Source organism: Elephas maximus, chromosome 14, assembly GCF_024166365.1.
Source record: "Elephas maximus indicus isolate mEleMax1 chromosome 14, mEleMax1 primary haplotype, whole genome shotgun sequence".
NCBI lineage: Eukaryota > Metazoa > Chordata > Mammalia > Proboscidea > Elephantidae > Elephas > Elephas maximus.
The window spans coordinates 34481843-34499207 of NC_064832.1; the positions used below are offsets into that span (position 1 = coordinate 34481843).

Sequence of the window (17365 nt, forward strand, 5' to 3'; positions counted from 1 at the left end):
CAAGTACTGATATGCACATTCAAAGGGCCCTCTGAAGGCTGCTGAACAAAATGAGTGAACAAAGAATTAGAATAAGCAAAAATGGATCTGTAGGCAGTGGGCTGTGACTGACTAATGTAATTTTATTCCTTTCTTTCTTGGTTACCAGGATGATGAAGTGACTTTTCCTGCTGCTGAAGGGTTTCACCTGCTTACTGCTTCGTCAACATGTCTGCTGAAAAGAAGCAGTTAGAAACATCATCTACTCACCTACCCGCAACCTCCCAAAATTCCACACAGACCTACTTTTCAGACGGAGATGACAATGAAATAAAACTAGATGAGGAGGCTTTTCAGGAAGAATCTTTGCAAGAAGAATTTCCTGAAGAGGAAGAGTACCTGGAAGAAGAAATGTATCTGGAGGAAGAAAAGTATCTGAAAGGAAACGAGTATGGATACGAAATAGTGTATCTGCCAGAGAGACGGCACCTAGAAGAGAAAGCAGCAGATTCCTATGTGTATGAACAATTTCTGAATGAGGAGGGAGAGAATCTCGAGGAGGAAAAATATCTGGAAGGGTCTGGGTATCTAGGTAAAGAAGAGTATCTGGAAGATGGTGAGTATCTGGAGGAAGACCTCCCAAAGGATGGTAGCTCTAGTTGACCACAATGCCCAGGAAAAAAACAAGAAACCTGGGATCAAATTGCCAACCCTACCCATGGAGGTGAGAGGTAGCATGAGTCATTGCTAACCCAGTCCTACTCACAGCTGCAATAACCATGCCCTAAAGAACTCTGCCAACAGAGCAGACAGGGAGACTTAACGAACACAAAGCTCCTATTTAAAAAGACAAAACAAAAAATACCCCACCATTTTTGTCTTTTCATTTTCTTATTACACAAGTAATGTATGTTCATTGTGTATATTTTAGAAACTATATGTAAACAAAAAGAAGAAAGCAGAAATCACCATCACACAGAGATGATCACCACTTCCCACATTTTGGTTATATCCTCCTAAACCAATAATTTCTTTTATAAGAATCAGCACAAAGCTGGTTCCTATAAGGCGAGGTTAAAGACGTCCCAAATGACTAACTTTTCCAAGCTGCTGTCCCACTCCATCATCTCTAACATCAGCTTCTCCCTCTCAGCTCAGTACTCTCCCTCTGTCTTTGGGTTCCCTAATTTCTTGCAACGTCTCTCAGAACTCACGGACCATATAAAAGAAATGGCTCATGAGGTGCTGGAGGCTGTCAAGTCCCAAATTTATGGGTCAGATGTAGACTTCTCCCTGGCCTTCAGTCTCTGCCCAAAGGCACTCAGCTTTCTCACTCTGTGGGCCAGGAAGCCCACTGCGCTATCTCCTACAGGTCTCTGCTGTGGGTCTCTCCTTTTTTGGTGGTGGTGGGCTCTCCTCTTTGCTCTGGAATTGGCTGTCTTTTAGGGCAAAAACTGACCAGTCCCCTTGGTAGGCCACAATTACCCTATCACACAGTCACCTGGGTGGGAGTTACAAGACCATGGCTATAAAGGCCGCACACAAAAGTAATTAATTCACCACGCCTCCCCAGACTTTACATATATCTTTTGTGAAAGAGTCATACTTTACATACTGTTTTGTGAGCTGCTTTTTAAGGTACATTTACTTATATATTTCGTGTTGTTGTTGTTGGCTGCCGTCAAGTTGATTCCAACTCATAGAGACCCCGTGTGACGGAGTAGAACTGCCCCACAGGGTTTTCAAGGCTGTAATCTTCCCAGGAGCAAATCACGAGGTCTTTCTTCTGTGAAGCTGTTGGGTGGGTTCAAACTGCTGACCTTTTGTTAGTAGCTGAGCTCTTAACCATTGTACCACCAGGTTGCCTTTTATATACTTTAAGTATATATAAATATGATGAACTTAAATGAATATCATTTCGTTTCATTACATTTTTTACAAATTCACTTAATGGCTGCACAGTATTAATGCATTGTATTGATATCTCATAATTTTTTCATGGATCTCATATTGTTGTCATTTATTGCTTGTTTTGTTACTTTTTAAACAGCCCTTTGATGAACATACTTAGAGTTAAGTTTTATCTCTGATCTCTATTTCTTAGAATACTAATAAGAAAAAAAAAATGTCACCGAGTTCATTTCAACTTACGGTGACCCCAAGTGCGTCAGAGTAGAATTGTGCTCCACAGCGTTTTTAATGGCTGATCTTTCAGAAGTAGATCGCCAGGGCTTTCTTCCAAAGTGCCTCTGGGTGGACTCAAACCACCAACCTTTCAGTTAGTAGCCGAGCACACTTGACCATTTGTACCACCCAGGGACTCCATTTCCTAGAATACATCCCTATGATCTGTCGCTAGGTCAACAGACACTAGTGCCTCCCCGTGGTGTCCCCTCAGCCCCCTGGAAGGACTCATCTGATTCCGCTTGTGAGTATTTGACTTTGGAATGCTTTCTCTCCTCCGAAGGTAGACATTTTTCCAGCTGGCAACATTTCCTTAAGGTGGGTCTTATTATTTGGTGCCACGTCCTTGTACTGTTTGCCAAAAGCAGATGATACACCTTCACTCATAAATTCATGTGATATCTTCCCTTGATATCATGACCCCACGGCCATATGCAATTATGCACAAAAATCTAAAAATCCAGCTCATCTGCATCATCTTAATGTTGACCTGGAAATTGAGCTAAACTATTTTTCTGGGTCTGGTTCTGCCACCAACTGCAAGCAACCCAGGCAGTTTGAGTTTTTAAACCCCAATCTGATTACACACAAGCTACATCCCAAAAGCTTGTTTTATTTTTACATCCATCTCCATCAAATCAAATGTATCATCCTAGGTTCCTACTACCCTCATAGAGGGTTAGTGATTGCATTTGAGAAATCATTCCTCTATTGCTTGGACATTCTCTTTTCTGTGGGCCTCTGTGATTAAGCTGCTTCGGAATCCTAACATCCCTTCTGTTCATGTAACAAGTGTAATTCTAATCCTGAAAAATAGCATTCCGGCTTTTCTCTTGCACAGTATGAATCAAGCATTCTTAACATGTCCTCACCATGCACTGGATCTTCGTAAATATATTCCCCACTAGAGCAGAACAAATACAATGCTGTCTGGAATTGTGTATAAAGCAAAAGCTTTGAAAATAAATGCCCTGGTAGGAGAGGCACTGAAAAAACTGGAGGGGAATGCTAAAATGCCATTAAAAGGTACATAGAAACATGTCGTGTTCTATAAAAACCTAGGGTACCGAGCCAGGCTGTACTAAACAAGACTAAGAAGGGGTTTACAAGAGTATTCTTACCTTTTCATAAGAATTCACAACAAGATTTTTTATGTAGGGTATCCTTCCAAAACCTTTCAGATAAAATTTTGTCTACCCCATGTTTTGAACCTGTGGTGCAGTGAATTATTTAATATGGCCCTTTTAGCAGTAGTCTTTGCAACTCCCACATAATGATTGGGTGGGACTATGCAAATAACGTATTCCTGGCCCACCAAGTGGGTTGGACAGCTTGCTGTTAATGCAAATAAGGTCCATGAAACACTGTGGGGGTGGGACCATGCAAATAAGGTATATGGAACCCTAACAAGGGGATGGAAACCCTGGTGGTGTAGTGGTTAAGTGCTGCGGCTGCTAACCAAGAGGTCAGGAGTTTGAATCCGCCAGGTGCTCCTTGGAAACTCTATGGGGCAGTTCTACACTGTCCTATAGGGTCGCTATGAGTCGGAATCGACTTGACGGCAGTGGGGTGTGGGGAAAAAGGGGATTGGTCAGTTTTGCCACTGGGCTTAAAAGAGGGCCAACCCCAGAACAGGGGGGAACTTCACTACGAAGAAGAAGAGACAGGAGTGGAGTGCATCCTTTGGACCTGGGGCCTCTGTGCTGAAACCCCCTAGATCCAGAAGACAGAGAGAGGGAACTGTAACGTGGAAGACAGTGAGAGATGGTGACGTTATCAGTAGCAAGAGCAATACCAGCACAACATGGCTGTGGTGGGGCTTGCCAACTCACAGAGTGAGAAGCTTTGTAACACTTGCCAGAGCAGGGCAGAGGCAATGCCAAGAGATTGGAGAGAGGCTTGTCTGCAGGCACAGCTGAGGAGAAGCTGTTCTGATGGAAGACCTGTATCCTGAGTTGTTTATGATCCTGAATTGTACCCTGTTACTTCCCTAATAAATCCCATAACTATGCGTATGTTCTGAGTTCTGTGTGGCCGTTACAACAAATTATCAAACCCAACAGAGAAGTAGAGAGTGCTGTGGAAGGGACAGCTGATGTAATGGATTGAATTATGTCCCCCAAAATATGTGTCAACTTGGTTAGGCCATGTGTAGTTGCCCTCCATTTTGTGATTTTCTTATGTGTTATAAATCGTAATCTCTGCCTGTGGTTAAAAGGATTACTCAGGCCACCTCCCTGATCCAAAAGGGAGTTTCCCTCGGGTGTGGCCTGCACCACCTTTTATCTCTCGAGAGATAAAAGGAAAGGGAAGCAAGCAGGGAGTTGGGGACCTCATACCACCAAGAAAGCAGCACCAGGAGCAGAGCATGTCCTTTGGACACGAGATCCCTGTACTTCAGAAGCTCTTCAACCAGGGGAGGATTGAGGACAAGGACCTTCCTCCAGAGCTGACAGAGTGAGAAAGCCTTCCCCTAGAGCTGACGCCCTGAATTTGAACTTTAACCTACTAGACTGTGAGAGAATAAAGTTCTCTTTGTTACAGTCACCCACTTGTGGTATTTCTGTTATGGCAGCACTAGATGACTAAGACAGCCGGTGTCAGAATTGGTAAAAAGGTTGGAGGGACAAGGTATGTCTGCTCTCCCCCTCATAGGAATCAGCCTTGGGCCGTTGGTGCTGATAATGATTCTCCTTCCCTCTTGAGAAGTTAGCCAAGGAGGTCTGATGCTGCCATACCATGCCATTTTTACAGTTGGCATCAGAAGCAGGATTCGTTGCAATGACTCCAGGCTTATAGAAGCAAGTAAGAGAAAGAATGGAGGGGAGAGAGAAGTGAAATTTTTGATTCTTAGACGGTTACTTTGATTGTCATTGTCTTTAATGCCTGAAAGGAAAGTAAGAGATGTTATTCTGCAGCTAAGGAAAGAAAAGCCGCATTTGGAGTGGCTTGGGGCAAAAACCAGGCTGGTTAAACAAGATGATTGATAGGGGGCCAAGGTCTTCTGGTTCCACATAGCTAGAGGCCCAAGACCATATGCATTTGAATGGGAAGATAGTCAAGGGGTGAAGATGAAATTGGGATTTTTTTAAAAAGGGTTATGTGTTTATTTGAATGTACTATGGATATTGAATGTTTCTCCTACCTGGTGTTGTAAAGCAGACCTACATGTATGATGTAAATGAATATCGTGTATTATACATTACAGATAGCATGTAACTCCGCCTTAGTCAATATTTGAGTGGATATGCTAAAAGGGAAACTAGGATTTTCCCAAAAGACACATAGGCTCTTGGTTTAAATGCAGTAGCCCTGTGTATAGAGTATTGGGGGTTCAGGTCGAAAATATGAGCCCCACCCAGAACCTTCGGAGCCAGGAAGATTGCATTTGAAAAGACATGCAGACCCACTCAGAACTGCTGGGAGAGCAGGAAATTTGCATTTGAAGGAAGGACCTGCAGCTTTGCCATTGGATGCATCAAGGTAAGAAAAGTCAGCGCCCATCAGAGTAACTCCCTTCCAGGGCTGGAAGTCAAAGGAAGCCTGTCACAGGTTGAATTGTGTCTCCCCAAAATATGTGTCAACTTGGCTAGGCCGTGATTCCCAGTGTTGTGTGCTCGTGTACCATTTTGTCATCTTATGTGATTTTCCTGTGTGTTGTAAATCCTACCTCCATAATGAGGCAGGATTAGAGGCAGTTACGTTAATGAAGCAGGGTCCAATCTACAAGATTAGATTGTGTTTTAAGTCAATCTCTTTTGAGATATAAAAGGAGCAAATAGAAAGACAAGGGGACCTCCTACCACCGAGAAACAAGAGCCAGGAGAATAGTTCATCCTTTGGACCCAGGATCCCTGTGCTGAGAAGCTCCTTGACTGGGGAAGATTGATGACAAGGACCTCCCCCCAGAACTGACAAACAGAGAAAGCCTTCCCTTAGAGCTGATGCCCTGAATTCGGACTTCTAGCCTACTAGACTGCAGAGAATAAACTTCTGTTTGTTAAAGCCATCCACTTGTAGTATTTCTCTTATAGCAGCACTAGATAACTAAGACAGAGCCAGTGAGTAGACAGTCTGATATGCTCATTTGAAGTGACCACCTGGAGCTGAGAGATGAGTAGAAGTGGGGCAAGTACAGCAATGAAGAGACAGGCTGAGTTTGAGCATGTTCCATTGGCACCTATTGACCTGACCTAGGGATGAGAGGGAGAGAGAAAGGGCTGGCTGGTCTGAAAGGCAGGGAGATGTGTGGACTCCTGAGACTACAGCTGGTACCCATTGATCTAGCGTGAATGGCTAGGGATGAGCTGACCAGAGCCAACTGAATGAAGAGAAAGATGTCTGACACCGTGACCTGGTGTGGATTGCTGCAATCTGTTGGCTTGCTCTGGACTGGATGTTGCATATGGATGCAGACGCTTAAAGTTCCAACTACAAGAGAAGATTCTTCAAACCAAGGAACATGCTTGTCTCCTCAGAATACTGGTCTGATAGGGACAGGCGGTTTAAACATTGGCTATTTATAATGGGTGGAGACAAAGGCATGAACTGACTGGTTTACATGTTTTCTTGGCTGTTCTTAGACTCAAAATGAGGGGGACAAGGGAGGATTTCCACTGAACAGATTCCTTTTTTCCTGATGGGTCTGGGGAAGAGAGGATAGAGGAAGATACTGATAGGATTATGTGATTCAGTTGTGAGTGTTGACTGTTAACAGGGTTAGTTGTGATTGAAAAAACTAACTGTAGAAGCTATAGACGTGAAAGAGTGGACTAGGGGGGAGGCACTGCTGGACTCAAGTACCATGGCCGAACCTAAAGTCCCTTAACAGTTTTGCTATGTTGATACCTTGTGAGAATCAGAGCAAGGGAATAATCTCTCAGTAAAATTTTATCAGAGGCCAGGAAGGGTGAAGATGAGGTGACTTTTGGAGAACCTGACCAGATCAGATGGATACCTGCAGCAGTCTTGAATGGCTGGCACTGGAGTAACCTCACCCTGAGGACTCTTTGCCCTACTGAAGACTAATTGTTAATGACTGTTTTGGACAGGTAAAATGATTGGAAGGGGGAAGTTAATCCTTCAAGTATGAAAGGGCCAACAGCTAGAAGAGCCAGGGGGTGGCCTGCAGTGCAGTGAATTACTTACTATGGCCCTTCCAGCCATAGTCTTTGTGACACACACATCGATTGAGTGGGACTACGTAAATGAGGCACTTGTGGCCCACCAAGGGGATTGGACAGCTTACTGCTAAAGCGAATAAGGTACATGGAAACCTGCGAGGGTGGGAACATGCAAATAGGGTATAAGGAACTCTAACAAGGGGATTGGTCAGTTTTGCCATCCCACTAGGCTTAAAAGAGAGCCATTCCCAGAGCAAAGGGGCAGGAGGTGAGTCTTACTACCAAGAAGAAGAGACAGGAGCAAAGAATGTCCTTTGAACCCAGGGTGCCTGTGCTGAGAACCTCCTCAATCCAGGAGACAGATAGGGAGCTGTCACACAGAAGACAGCAGGAGGCAGTGGCACAGCAGCTGCAAGAGCAACAGCAGCTCAGTACGGCTGTGGAAGGGCTCACCCACCCATGAAGCTAGTGGCTTTGTAACACTTGCCCGAGCAGGGCAGAGGTGAGGCCGTGAGGCCAAGAGGTCTATGGCCCTGGCTGCGAAGCTCTCCTGATCGAAGAACTGTATCCTGAGTTGTTTACGATCCTGAGTTGTACCTTTTTACTTCCCTAATAAACCCCATAGCTGTAAGTATGGTCTGTGAGTTCTGTGTGACCACTGTAGTGAATCATCCAACCCAACAGGGAAGTAGAGAGTGCTGTGGGAGGGAAGGCTAGTGTCAGAATTGGTAAAAAGTTTGGAGAGAGGAGGTGTGTCTGACCTCCGCCTCACAGGAATCAGCCTGGGGCTGTTGATGCTGTTTCTCCCCCTCCCTTGTGAAGTTAGAAGAGGAGGCCGGAGGCTGCTGCCCCGCCATTTTTACAGAACCTCAATGCCTAACAAGAGCGCCTTCCTGACCCCAGCAGATGCTCTTAAGTACACACTGAATCAAGAGATCACATTGCATTTTCTAAGACACAGGCACACACGCGCACTTATTTTTTAAAACAACTTCATGAATTAATTGACGCCTATAAAAGGAACACTAAGAGATGACAAATGGGCTTCCATCTCTCTTGCCAATAGTTTAATTGCTAGAGGTTAGTGGTGGAGCACTTTGTTGAGCAGGATTCTGAGGCCTTGGTGGGGCTCAGCATGAGAGAGTGCTACGGTCACTTAGCAATGTCTGCCAAGGGATAAGGAAGGGAAGGAACAGAGTGAGTGCCATTCATTTGGCTCTTGTGTGGCAGATAGGCGTCTATCACCAAGAGCACTTTTTTCTTTCTCAGGAGCTTGACTGCTTGGGTTTCAATGCCAGCTCCCCCACTTACTAGTTGCATGAGTTTAGGCAAGTCATTTAACCTCTCTGTACCTTGGTCTTAAGTGTAAATTAAGGATAACAAGAAAATCAAAAACCAAACACATTGCCATCAAGTTGATTCTGACTCATAATGACCCCAAGTGTTACAAAATTGAACTGCTCCATAGGGTTTTCTTGGCTGTAATTTTTTACAGAAGTAGATCACCAGGCCTTTTTTCCATGGCACCACTGGGTGGGCATAAACCACTGTGGCATCAGTCAGAAGATCCGGCACATGGTGGGCCCATGACCCTGGCCATGTCTCTTACCCACTCTAAGTTTCGGTTTCCCCTTAAAAACAACTTCCTTCACAATGTGGTCTTGATAATGAAATGAAATAACGTATCTGAAAATTCTTTGAAAGCTCTCCCATACCCTGCAATTGTAAGCTCTAAAAATTCTCTTTTGATCTCACAAGAAGGAAGGAGTACAACCTATGTTACTACCTAGCATCACAGAACACGCTATAGAGTGAACCCACCTTGCAATGAGGCCCCTTTTATTTCTTCACAGCACAAGACCTTCCTGGTGAAGAATTCTGCTCAGTAGCAAATAGTGCTATAGAGACATCACAGTACAGTGATTTGTTTCATAGTGTTTTTGCCTCATAGCATTTTAATACACATAACCTGCTGGATTTGATGTTTGTTATTCTTGATCGTTCTCCTTCAGCACCAAATGCTGTTATGTTGTTGTTAGGTGCTGTTGAGTTCGTTCTGACTCATAGCGACCCTATGTGACAGAGTAGAAATGCCCCATAGGGTTTCCTTGGATGTAATCTTTATGGAAACAGATTGCCAGGTCTTTTCTCAATGGGTGGGTTCCAACTGCCAATCTGTTGATCAGCAGCCACCAGGGCTTTTTTATACAACGTGCTAAACCAAAACACCAAACCCATTGCTGTCAAGTCAATTCCAACTCATAGCGACCCTATAGGACAGCGTAGAACTGCCCCATAAGGTTTCCAAGGAGCAGCTGGTGGATTTGAACTGTCAACCTTTTGGTTAGCAGTCAAATGCTTAACCACTGTGCCAAGTTCTACTTGGCCTAAATGCTATCATTTGGTAGCCATTTCCAATTGAGAGTTGATGTCTAACGTTTAAGGAGAAAGGTAAAAGAAATACTGATAAGGCAGGGATGATAGAACCAGCCAACTTTTCACGCAGGAAGGTTCACAGTTGGTAGCAGAGCTTCCCAACCAATGTTCCTCGAGTGGGCAACTGGTATACAGAGATGCTGAGCCCAGGGCGAGTGGCCTTCAGCTTGCACTGTGCTTCTGGACAAAGATCATCCTTTTCTGCAATTGTCTTGCCCTGAAGAAGGCTGGAGAGCCCAATCCAGTGGCATAGGGTAAGGGATAACAGGCATTTGGTACAAATGGTTAATGCACTCTGCTGCTAACCAAAAGATTGGTGGTTTGAGTGTACCCAGAGGCACCTTGGAAGAAAAGCCTGGCAATCTACTGCCAAAAAAATCAGCCACTAAAAATCCTGTGAAGCTCAGTTCTACTCTGACTCACACAGGGTTGCCATGAGTCAGAGTCGACTCAGCGGCAAATGGTTTGTTTGCGTTATATTTCACAATCTTAATCTCCTTTAATTCTCCAACAATTATTTCCTCTCATTTAGAACGGTTATAAGACTAGTGAAAGGTTATACGGAAACAGAAGAGCCAGGACAGGATCCCAAACTTTCTCTTCTCTCTCTTCTAGTCACTTCTCTTTTTTCCTCCCTTCCCTCCTCCTTTCATTCTTTGTTTCTGTTTTTTTAATAAATCATGTGCGTATTTGAATTTGGGAACAGAGACATAGAAAGAAACAAAGGCTCTTCTTGTTCATTTAAGAAAATGAAAAACTTGAAGAGTGAAAACTAGGAAAACATCACCCAGCTACTAATACCTAAGTATAAATAAACCTAGTTCACACTTTAGTGATTTTTTTCTTCCATCCCCCTGCCCTTATTTTTTCCTTGTTTTGTTTTGTTTTTACAGTTTTAAACATGCTGTATATAGAATAACCATAGCTGTTGTTAGGTGCGATCGACTCATAGTGACCCTGTATACAACCAAACAAAACACTGCCCAGTCCTGCGCCATCCTCACAGTTGTTGTTATGCTTGAGCCCATTGTTGCAGCCACTGTTTCATTCCATCTCACTGAGCGTCTTCCTCTTTTTTGCTGACCCTCTACTTTACCATGCATGATGTCCTTCTCCAGGGACTGCTCCCTCCTGATAATATGTCCAAAGTATGTGAGACGTAGTCTCACCATCCTTGCTTCTAAGGAGCATTCTGTCTATATTTCTTCCAAGGCAGATTTGTTTGTTCTGTTAGCAGTCTATGGCATATCCAATATTCTTCTCCAACACCGTAATTCAGTTATTCTTTAGTCTTCTTTACTCATTGCCCAGCTTTTGCATGTATGTGAGGCAACTGAAAACACCATGGTTTGGGTCAGGCACACCTTAGTCCTTAAAGTGACGTCTTTGCTTTTTAAACACTTTAAAGAGGTCTTTTGTAGAGATTTGCCCAATGGGATGCATCTTTTGATTTCTTGACTGCCACTTCCATGGATGTTAATTGTGGATCCAAGTAAAATGAAATCTTCGACAACTTCAATCTTTTCTCCATTTATCGCGATGTTACTTACTGGTCCAGTTGTGAGAATTTTTGCTTTTTTTATGTTGAGGTGTAATCTATATTGAAGGCTGCGGTCTTTAATCTTCATCAGTAAGTGCTTCAAGTTCTCTTCACTTTCTGCCAGCAAGGTTGTGTCATCTGCAGATCACACAGGTTGTCAATGAGTCTTCCTCCAGTCCTGATGCTCCATTCTTCATATAGTCCACCTTCTTGGTTTATTTGCTCAGCATACAGATTGAATAAATCTATGTACAGGTTCCTCATGAGCACAATTAAGTGTTCTGGAATTCTCATTCTTCAAAATGTTACCTATAATTTGCTATGATCCACACAGTCAAATGCCTTTGCAGAGTCAATAAAACACAGGTAAACAACTTTCTGGTATCCTCTGGTTTCTGCCAAGATCCATCTGACATCAGCAATGAGATCCCTCGTTCCGTGTCCTCTTCTGAATCCAGCTTGAACTTCCAGCAGTTTCCAGTTGAGGTACTGCTGCAACCGCTTTTGAATGATCTTTAGCGAAATTTTACTTGCAAGTGATATTAATGATATTGTTCGATAATTTCTGTATTCTGTTCAATCACCTTTCTTTGGAATGGGCACAAATACGGACCTCTCCCAGTAGGCTGGCCAGGAAGCTGTTTTCAAATTTCTTGACAAAAAAATTATACAACTTAGTATTAGCATTTTAAGAGCCCTAGTGGTACAATAGTTAAAGAGCTTGGCTGCTAACCAAAAGGTTAATGGTTCGAACCCACCAGCCGCTCCATGGAAGAAAGATGTGGCAGTCCGCTTCTGTAAAGATTACAGCCTTGGATACCCTATGGGCAGTTCTACTTTGTCCTGTAGGGTCGCTTTGAGTCCGAATTGACTCGGCAGCAGTGGGTTTGGGTATTAGGACCTCAGCATTTGCCTGCGCTGCTTCATTTTTGTAGATATCATTTTAATAGTTGAATAATATTGTGTCACACAGGTAAACTATGCATAGATGGAAGTTTTGAACAATTTTCAAATTTATATTTTCAGATTCTCATGTCTTTACTGCTGCCGTCGTGCTATTCTCAGTTGCTAGAATTCATGGCACACTTTGTTCCATTAGTATATGAAACTCCTAAGGTCATATCTTTCAAGGTGAACAGTCAAGTGATCAAATGACACAAATGTGCTTTTTAGAAATTAATTATTTTGTTAATATTGATATCGTCTGAACCTCAGCGACCTCTCCGTCCTGTGGCGGAGAGGCCTCTGTGATGACTAAAAAAATTAACAAAGCAATTTCAGATTTCCAGAATCCACAATTTCAAGATAATTTTGAAGATTATCTTTTTGGGTTCTCTTTAATTTTATAAAATTTCAAGCTAAGAATTTTCAAAGGAAGTCATTAGAGAGACAATATTATGGAAAAGTAAAAACAAATTTGCAATAATTAATGCCCTCTCTACCACAATTCCAGAATCATGTACTTAACAAGATTCAAGATGTTTTTAAATAGAAAGATGGCCTTTTTTTCTTTCAATATTCTCTTTCTGTTCTTTTTTCCACTAGCGTGCAAGGAGGCTCACTCAGTGCAAACCACACCTATATTCGGTGCAAGGTAATAGTTCTCTTTTCAGGTAAATCGGATGGAAACACACTTGGGGACGATGCTTGAGGGGTCTTTGGTGGTCTAAAAACAAGTGGGGTGGTTTGGGGAGCAGACCTTTGAGGATGGGGGACTGAGTGGGTGATCTCCTGGAGTTACACACAAGGACCTGTCAACACTCCTCACATCTGCCACTCAGTTATTCCCAGCATGAGTGACGTCCGGGGATCAGAGTTCCAGGCATGCAGAACTAGAAGGGAGGAAAGGGTGGACAATCTGAAGTCCAGGCACCTCAGAACAGGTAGGAGAGAAGGTCTGAACTGTGGGCAGTGCTCCTGGGTGAATAAATGAATGAATGAATGCTGAAAGGAAGTTGCTTTTTACCCAGAAATAGAATAAGCTCAGACATATTTTCAAGTCATATTATGCTCCTGCCGCAGGCTTGGCACATGCTAGACAGTCAATAAAATCTCTACGGAATACATGACTAAATGCCTTCTATGTAAGCATTATGAGCTAGACAGGGCACATGGCATTTGAAGCCTTCATAAGTATTATCTGGAGGCCCTGGGTGGCACAAATGTTTCATGCACTTGGCTGCTAACCATAAGGTTGGAGGTCTGAGTCCACTCAGAGGTACCTTGGAAGAAAGGCCTGGTGATCTACTTCCAAAAACTCAGCCATGAAAACCTCTATGAGTGCAATCCTACTCTGACACACACAGGGTTGCCATGATTTGGAATCAACTCCATGGCAACTAGTTTTTTACTGGTGTAGGTGTTAGCGGTGATGATGAAGATGACAATGATACATAGTATTATTCCTCTACCATTGACTCCTGAAGGGTAGTTATACCAGCCTGGCTCATTTTCACAGCTCTGCAGAAACCCATATGAGGGCTCACGAGACTTTTGATTCACAGTCCCTATCCTCATGCTTCATACCCTGCAATCCCTCCCCAAAGGACTTTTTTTTTTTTTTTTTTTACCGTATTTGTTTCCACTAGTAAAGTGAGTGGTCATAGATACAAAGGATGCACAGGACCTTTTGATTATGGCAAGAAGCAGGAGGGAAATCCCAGTTCTCCTGAGTAGAGAATTCACAGGTTATTACTTGAAGTCCCTGGGCTCCCATGCAGCGGTACCCAGGACCTCACGCAGCCAGCCCCCGACGGCCCCTCCATCCATGCTTCATGTTTCCAGAATCCCAGCTCCACGGGTCTGACAGGTAATTATACCAATGAAGACAGTGCTCAAAAGGGAGGAGCATTTCTGTGGTCCCTTTTACCTCTGTTGTTATCGTCAGGTGCCATCGAGTAGATTTTAATTCATAGTGACCCCATGTGACAGAGTAGAACTGCCCCATAGGGTTTTCTAGGCTATAATCTTTACAGGAGCAGATTGCCAGGTCTTTCTCCTGCAGACCAGCTGGTGTGTTCAAACTCTCAACCTTTCAGTTAGCATCTGAGCACTTAACCACTGCGCCAGCAGTGCTCCACCAGGACTCTTTTTCACTTCAGTTACTGACACTCAAAGGGAATTAAGCAATGTGGCAATTAAGCAATTTTGTGTTTCTAACAAGTTCCCAGGAAGTTATACATAAGAATCACCCACAAATCTTGTTAAAAGGTAGATTCTGATTCAGTATATCTGGAGAGGAAATGCAAATTCTCAGCAGGGAACTTGTGAGAAATGCAAAGTCTTCACAGGGGTTTCAACCAGAATGAACTGGTTCGAAGCCCTGGAGAGCAGATGTAAGTCAGGCTTTTCACAGGTCTCTTATACACAGGAAAGCTATCAGCCACCCTGGCCTAGAGCATCTTCCTCTCTCACTTCCTCCCACCTTCCCTGAAGGTCCCTCTGGCACGCACCAGGCCCATCCCACTTCAAAGTGGCTCCAGAAGCAGGCCTCAAACCATCACATCTCCCGGGCCCTGGGATATGGCCGCTCCTCATAGATCCCGTCCACTCCAGCTGCCAGGTAGGCAGCACCCCTGTCCTGCAGCCTGGGTACTGAGGCTTCAGTGGGGCCTGGACACATGCCCCAGAGGCCCTGTGATGTCCCAGCCCAGGGCAGGCATGGCAGAGAGGGACCTGGGTAAATGTAATGGAGATGGTAATGGCCAGAGGGGTCCACCATTACATGAAGTACAACCCTTGTGTTTGCTTGGCATCTTTGCCTTTTCAAAGTCCTTTCTTGGTGACTTGTGGTATCTCTTTGGGTCCCAGTGGGCACCCAGTGAGTGGAGCAGAACAGACATCATCCTAATAGAAGGACAAGTAAACTGAGGCCCAGGGGAGGGTCTCCTGAGCTGGTCTAAAGAGCTCACCTGTATCCACTTGTTCCTGATCTCTGGGCTCAGCTGGACCTAGGAGCCAGGTATCTCCCTTGCCACTTGACCTGGGATCCCCTTCCAATGGCACACCTTGAGAAGAGTGGCTCTGCCCCAGCTCTCAAGGCCCACCCAGATGCATTCCCCCACCCACCTGCTGGCCCCTCAGAAAAAACATGCAAGATCTCTCTGTAACTCCTACAGACACTGAAGAGAATACAGCTTTCTCACAGTGCCTACCTGCTAGAATCATCTAGAACAGGCTCCTCCTCTCTCCCTCAACCACCTATCTCGAGCCTCAGAATTCAGCCCTTCACCCCACTCCCTGTCCCAGACAGGAAACAGGCCTGTATCCTGAGGGGCTGCTGAACCTCTTACATCCCCTATTTAAATGAGAGTTGCTGCAAACAGTTAATATGCTCAGCTGCTAACTGAAATGTCAGCTGTTCAAGTCCACCCAGGGGATCCTCAGAAGAAAGACCTGGCAATCTACTTTCAAAAAGTCAGCCATTGAAAACCCTACAGAGCACAGTCCTACTCTGACACACATGGGATCACCATGAGTTGGAGTTGGCTCGACACCAACTGGTTACTGGTTATAGGGATGACAACAACAAACACTGTCCTCACCCAATGGTATTTTGTCCTCACCAGGGAGGAAGTATGATTATCAACTAGTGCAGAAACTGAGGCACAAAGAACTTAACTTACCTGTCTTAGTTATCTAGCGCTGCTATAACAGAAATACCACAACTGGATGGCTTCAACAAACAGAAGTTTATTCTCTCACAGTCTAGTAGGCTACAAGTCCAAATTCAGGGCACCAGCTCCAGAGGAAAGCTTTCTCTCTCTGTCAGCTCTGGGGTGAGGCCCTAGTCATCAGTCTTCCCCTGGCTGAGGAGCTTCTCAGTGCAGGGACCCTGGGTCCAAATTACACGCTCTGCTCCCAGCACTGCTTTCTGGGTAGTATGAAATCCCCCTGTCTCTGTGGGCTTCCCTTTCCTTTTATCTCTTGTAAGATAAAAGGTGGTGCAGGCCACACCCCAGGAAAACTCCCTTTACATTAGATCAGGGATGTGACCTGAGTAAGGGTGTTACATCCCACCCCAATCCTCTTTAACATAATCTAATCTTACCTCATTAACCACAGGCAAGGATTAGGATTTACAACACACAGGAAAATTATGTTTATCACAAAATGGAGGACGATCACACAATACTGGGCATTATGGCCTAACCAAGTTGACACACATCTGGAGGGGACACAATTCAATCCATAACAATCCATTGCACAAAATTACTTAGCTATAGTGAAAGCCAAGATTTCTGATACCAAAGTCTTCTGATACCAAAGTCTGTGTTTTTTCTACCAACCATAGTCAAAAAAAAATAATAATAAACCAAACCCATTGCTATTGAGTCGATTCCAACTCATAGCAAACCTATAGGACAGAGTAGAACTCCCCCATAGGGTTCCCAAGGAGCGCCTGGTGGAGTTGAACAGCCAACCTTTTGGTTAGCAGCCATAGCACTTAACCACTACGCCACCAAGGTTTCCAATCCATAGTCACCACCCATTTATATGTTAGATATTTTCCCTTGTTCCTGTTTCTCCCAGTTGGGCCAATTTACATGAATTGACTATGGAGCCAAAATATCTCAAATACCTCTCTCATTTCTTTGAATTACAGCTTTTTACTCAGATATTCCTGAGAAAGACATGCATTAAGCTTTCCTGGTGTGGATCAGTGGGTTGGGGTTGTCCCTAGACATTAGATAGCAGGGCCTGACCCTTACACCAAGCGCTCTCTCTTCAGGCCCTCCAGAAACCGGAAACCGTTCTCGATGATAGTGGTGTTTATAGCAGGCAGGCTATGGGAGACAGACCTCAGTGTTTGATTTGAAACTGCTGAGAGAGACATCTACATCAGTATTTTTTCAACTCTGCCTGAGGTAACTGAGGCAGGAAGGGCCACTGAATGAGCAGCACTGTGAGTCCGGAAGGATGGAGAATGTTCTGGCACATTAGACTGTGAGTCGTGGCATCCTGGCCAAGTGGCCTTTGAAGGCACCCACAGATCCTTTCATGTGTAGTCAAGCAGCCTTTGGCAATGTGTAGCTCAGCTGCCAGGAGGACATAGGGACCTGTTTTCCATGATCCACAAGCTGGCTCCTTGTAACTTGTGACA

General features: G+C 44.3%; 1 protein-coding gene across 1 annotated transcript in view; it reads left to right on the forward strand.

The window, feature by feature from the left end:
* The first annotated feature begins 207 nt into the window (after nt 1-207).
* Nucleotides 208-17365, forward strand: part of ERICH6B (glutamate rich 6B) — a 79876-nt gene continuing 62718 nt past the window's right edge. Inside the window, exons 1-2 of the mRNA XM_049852900.1 lie at nt 208-628; nt 12808-12856. Of these exons, the coding sequence (XP_049708857.1) occupies nt 208-628; nt 12808-12856 (470 nt within the window). The remainder of the gene's footprint in view (nt 629-12807; nt 12857-17365) is intronic.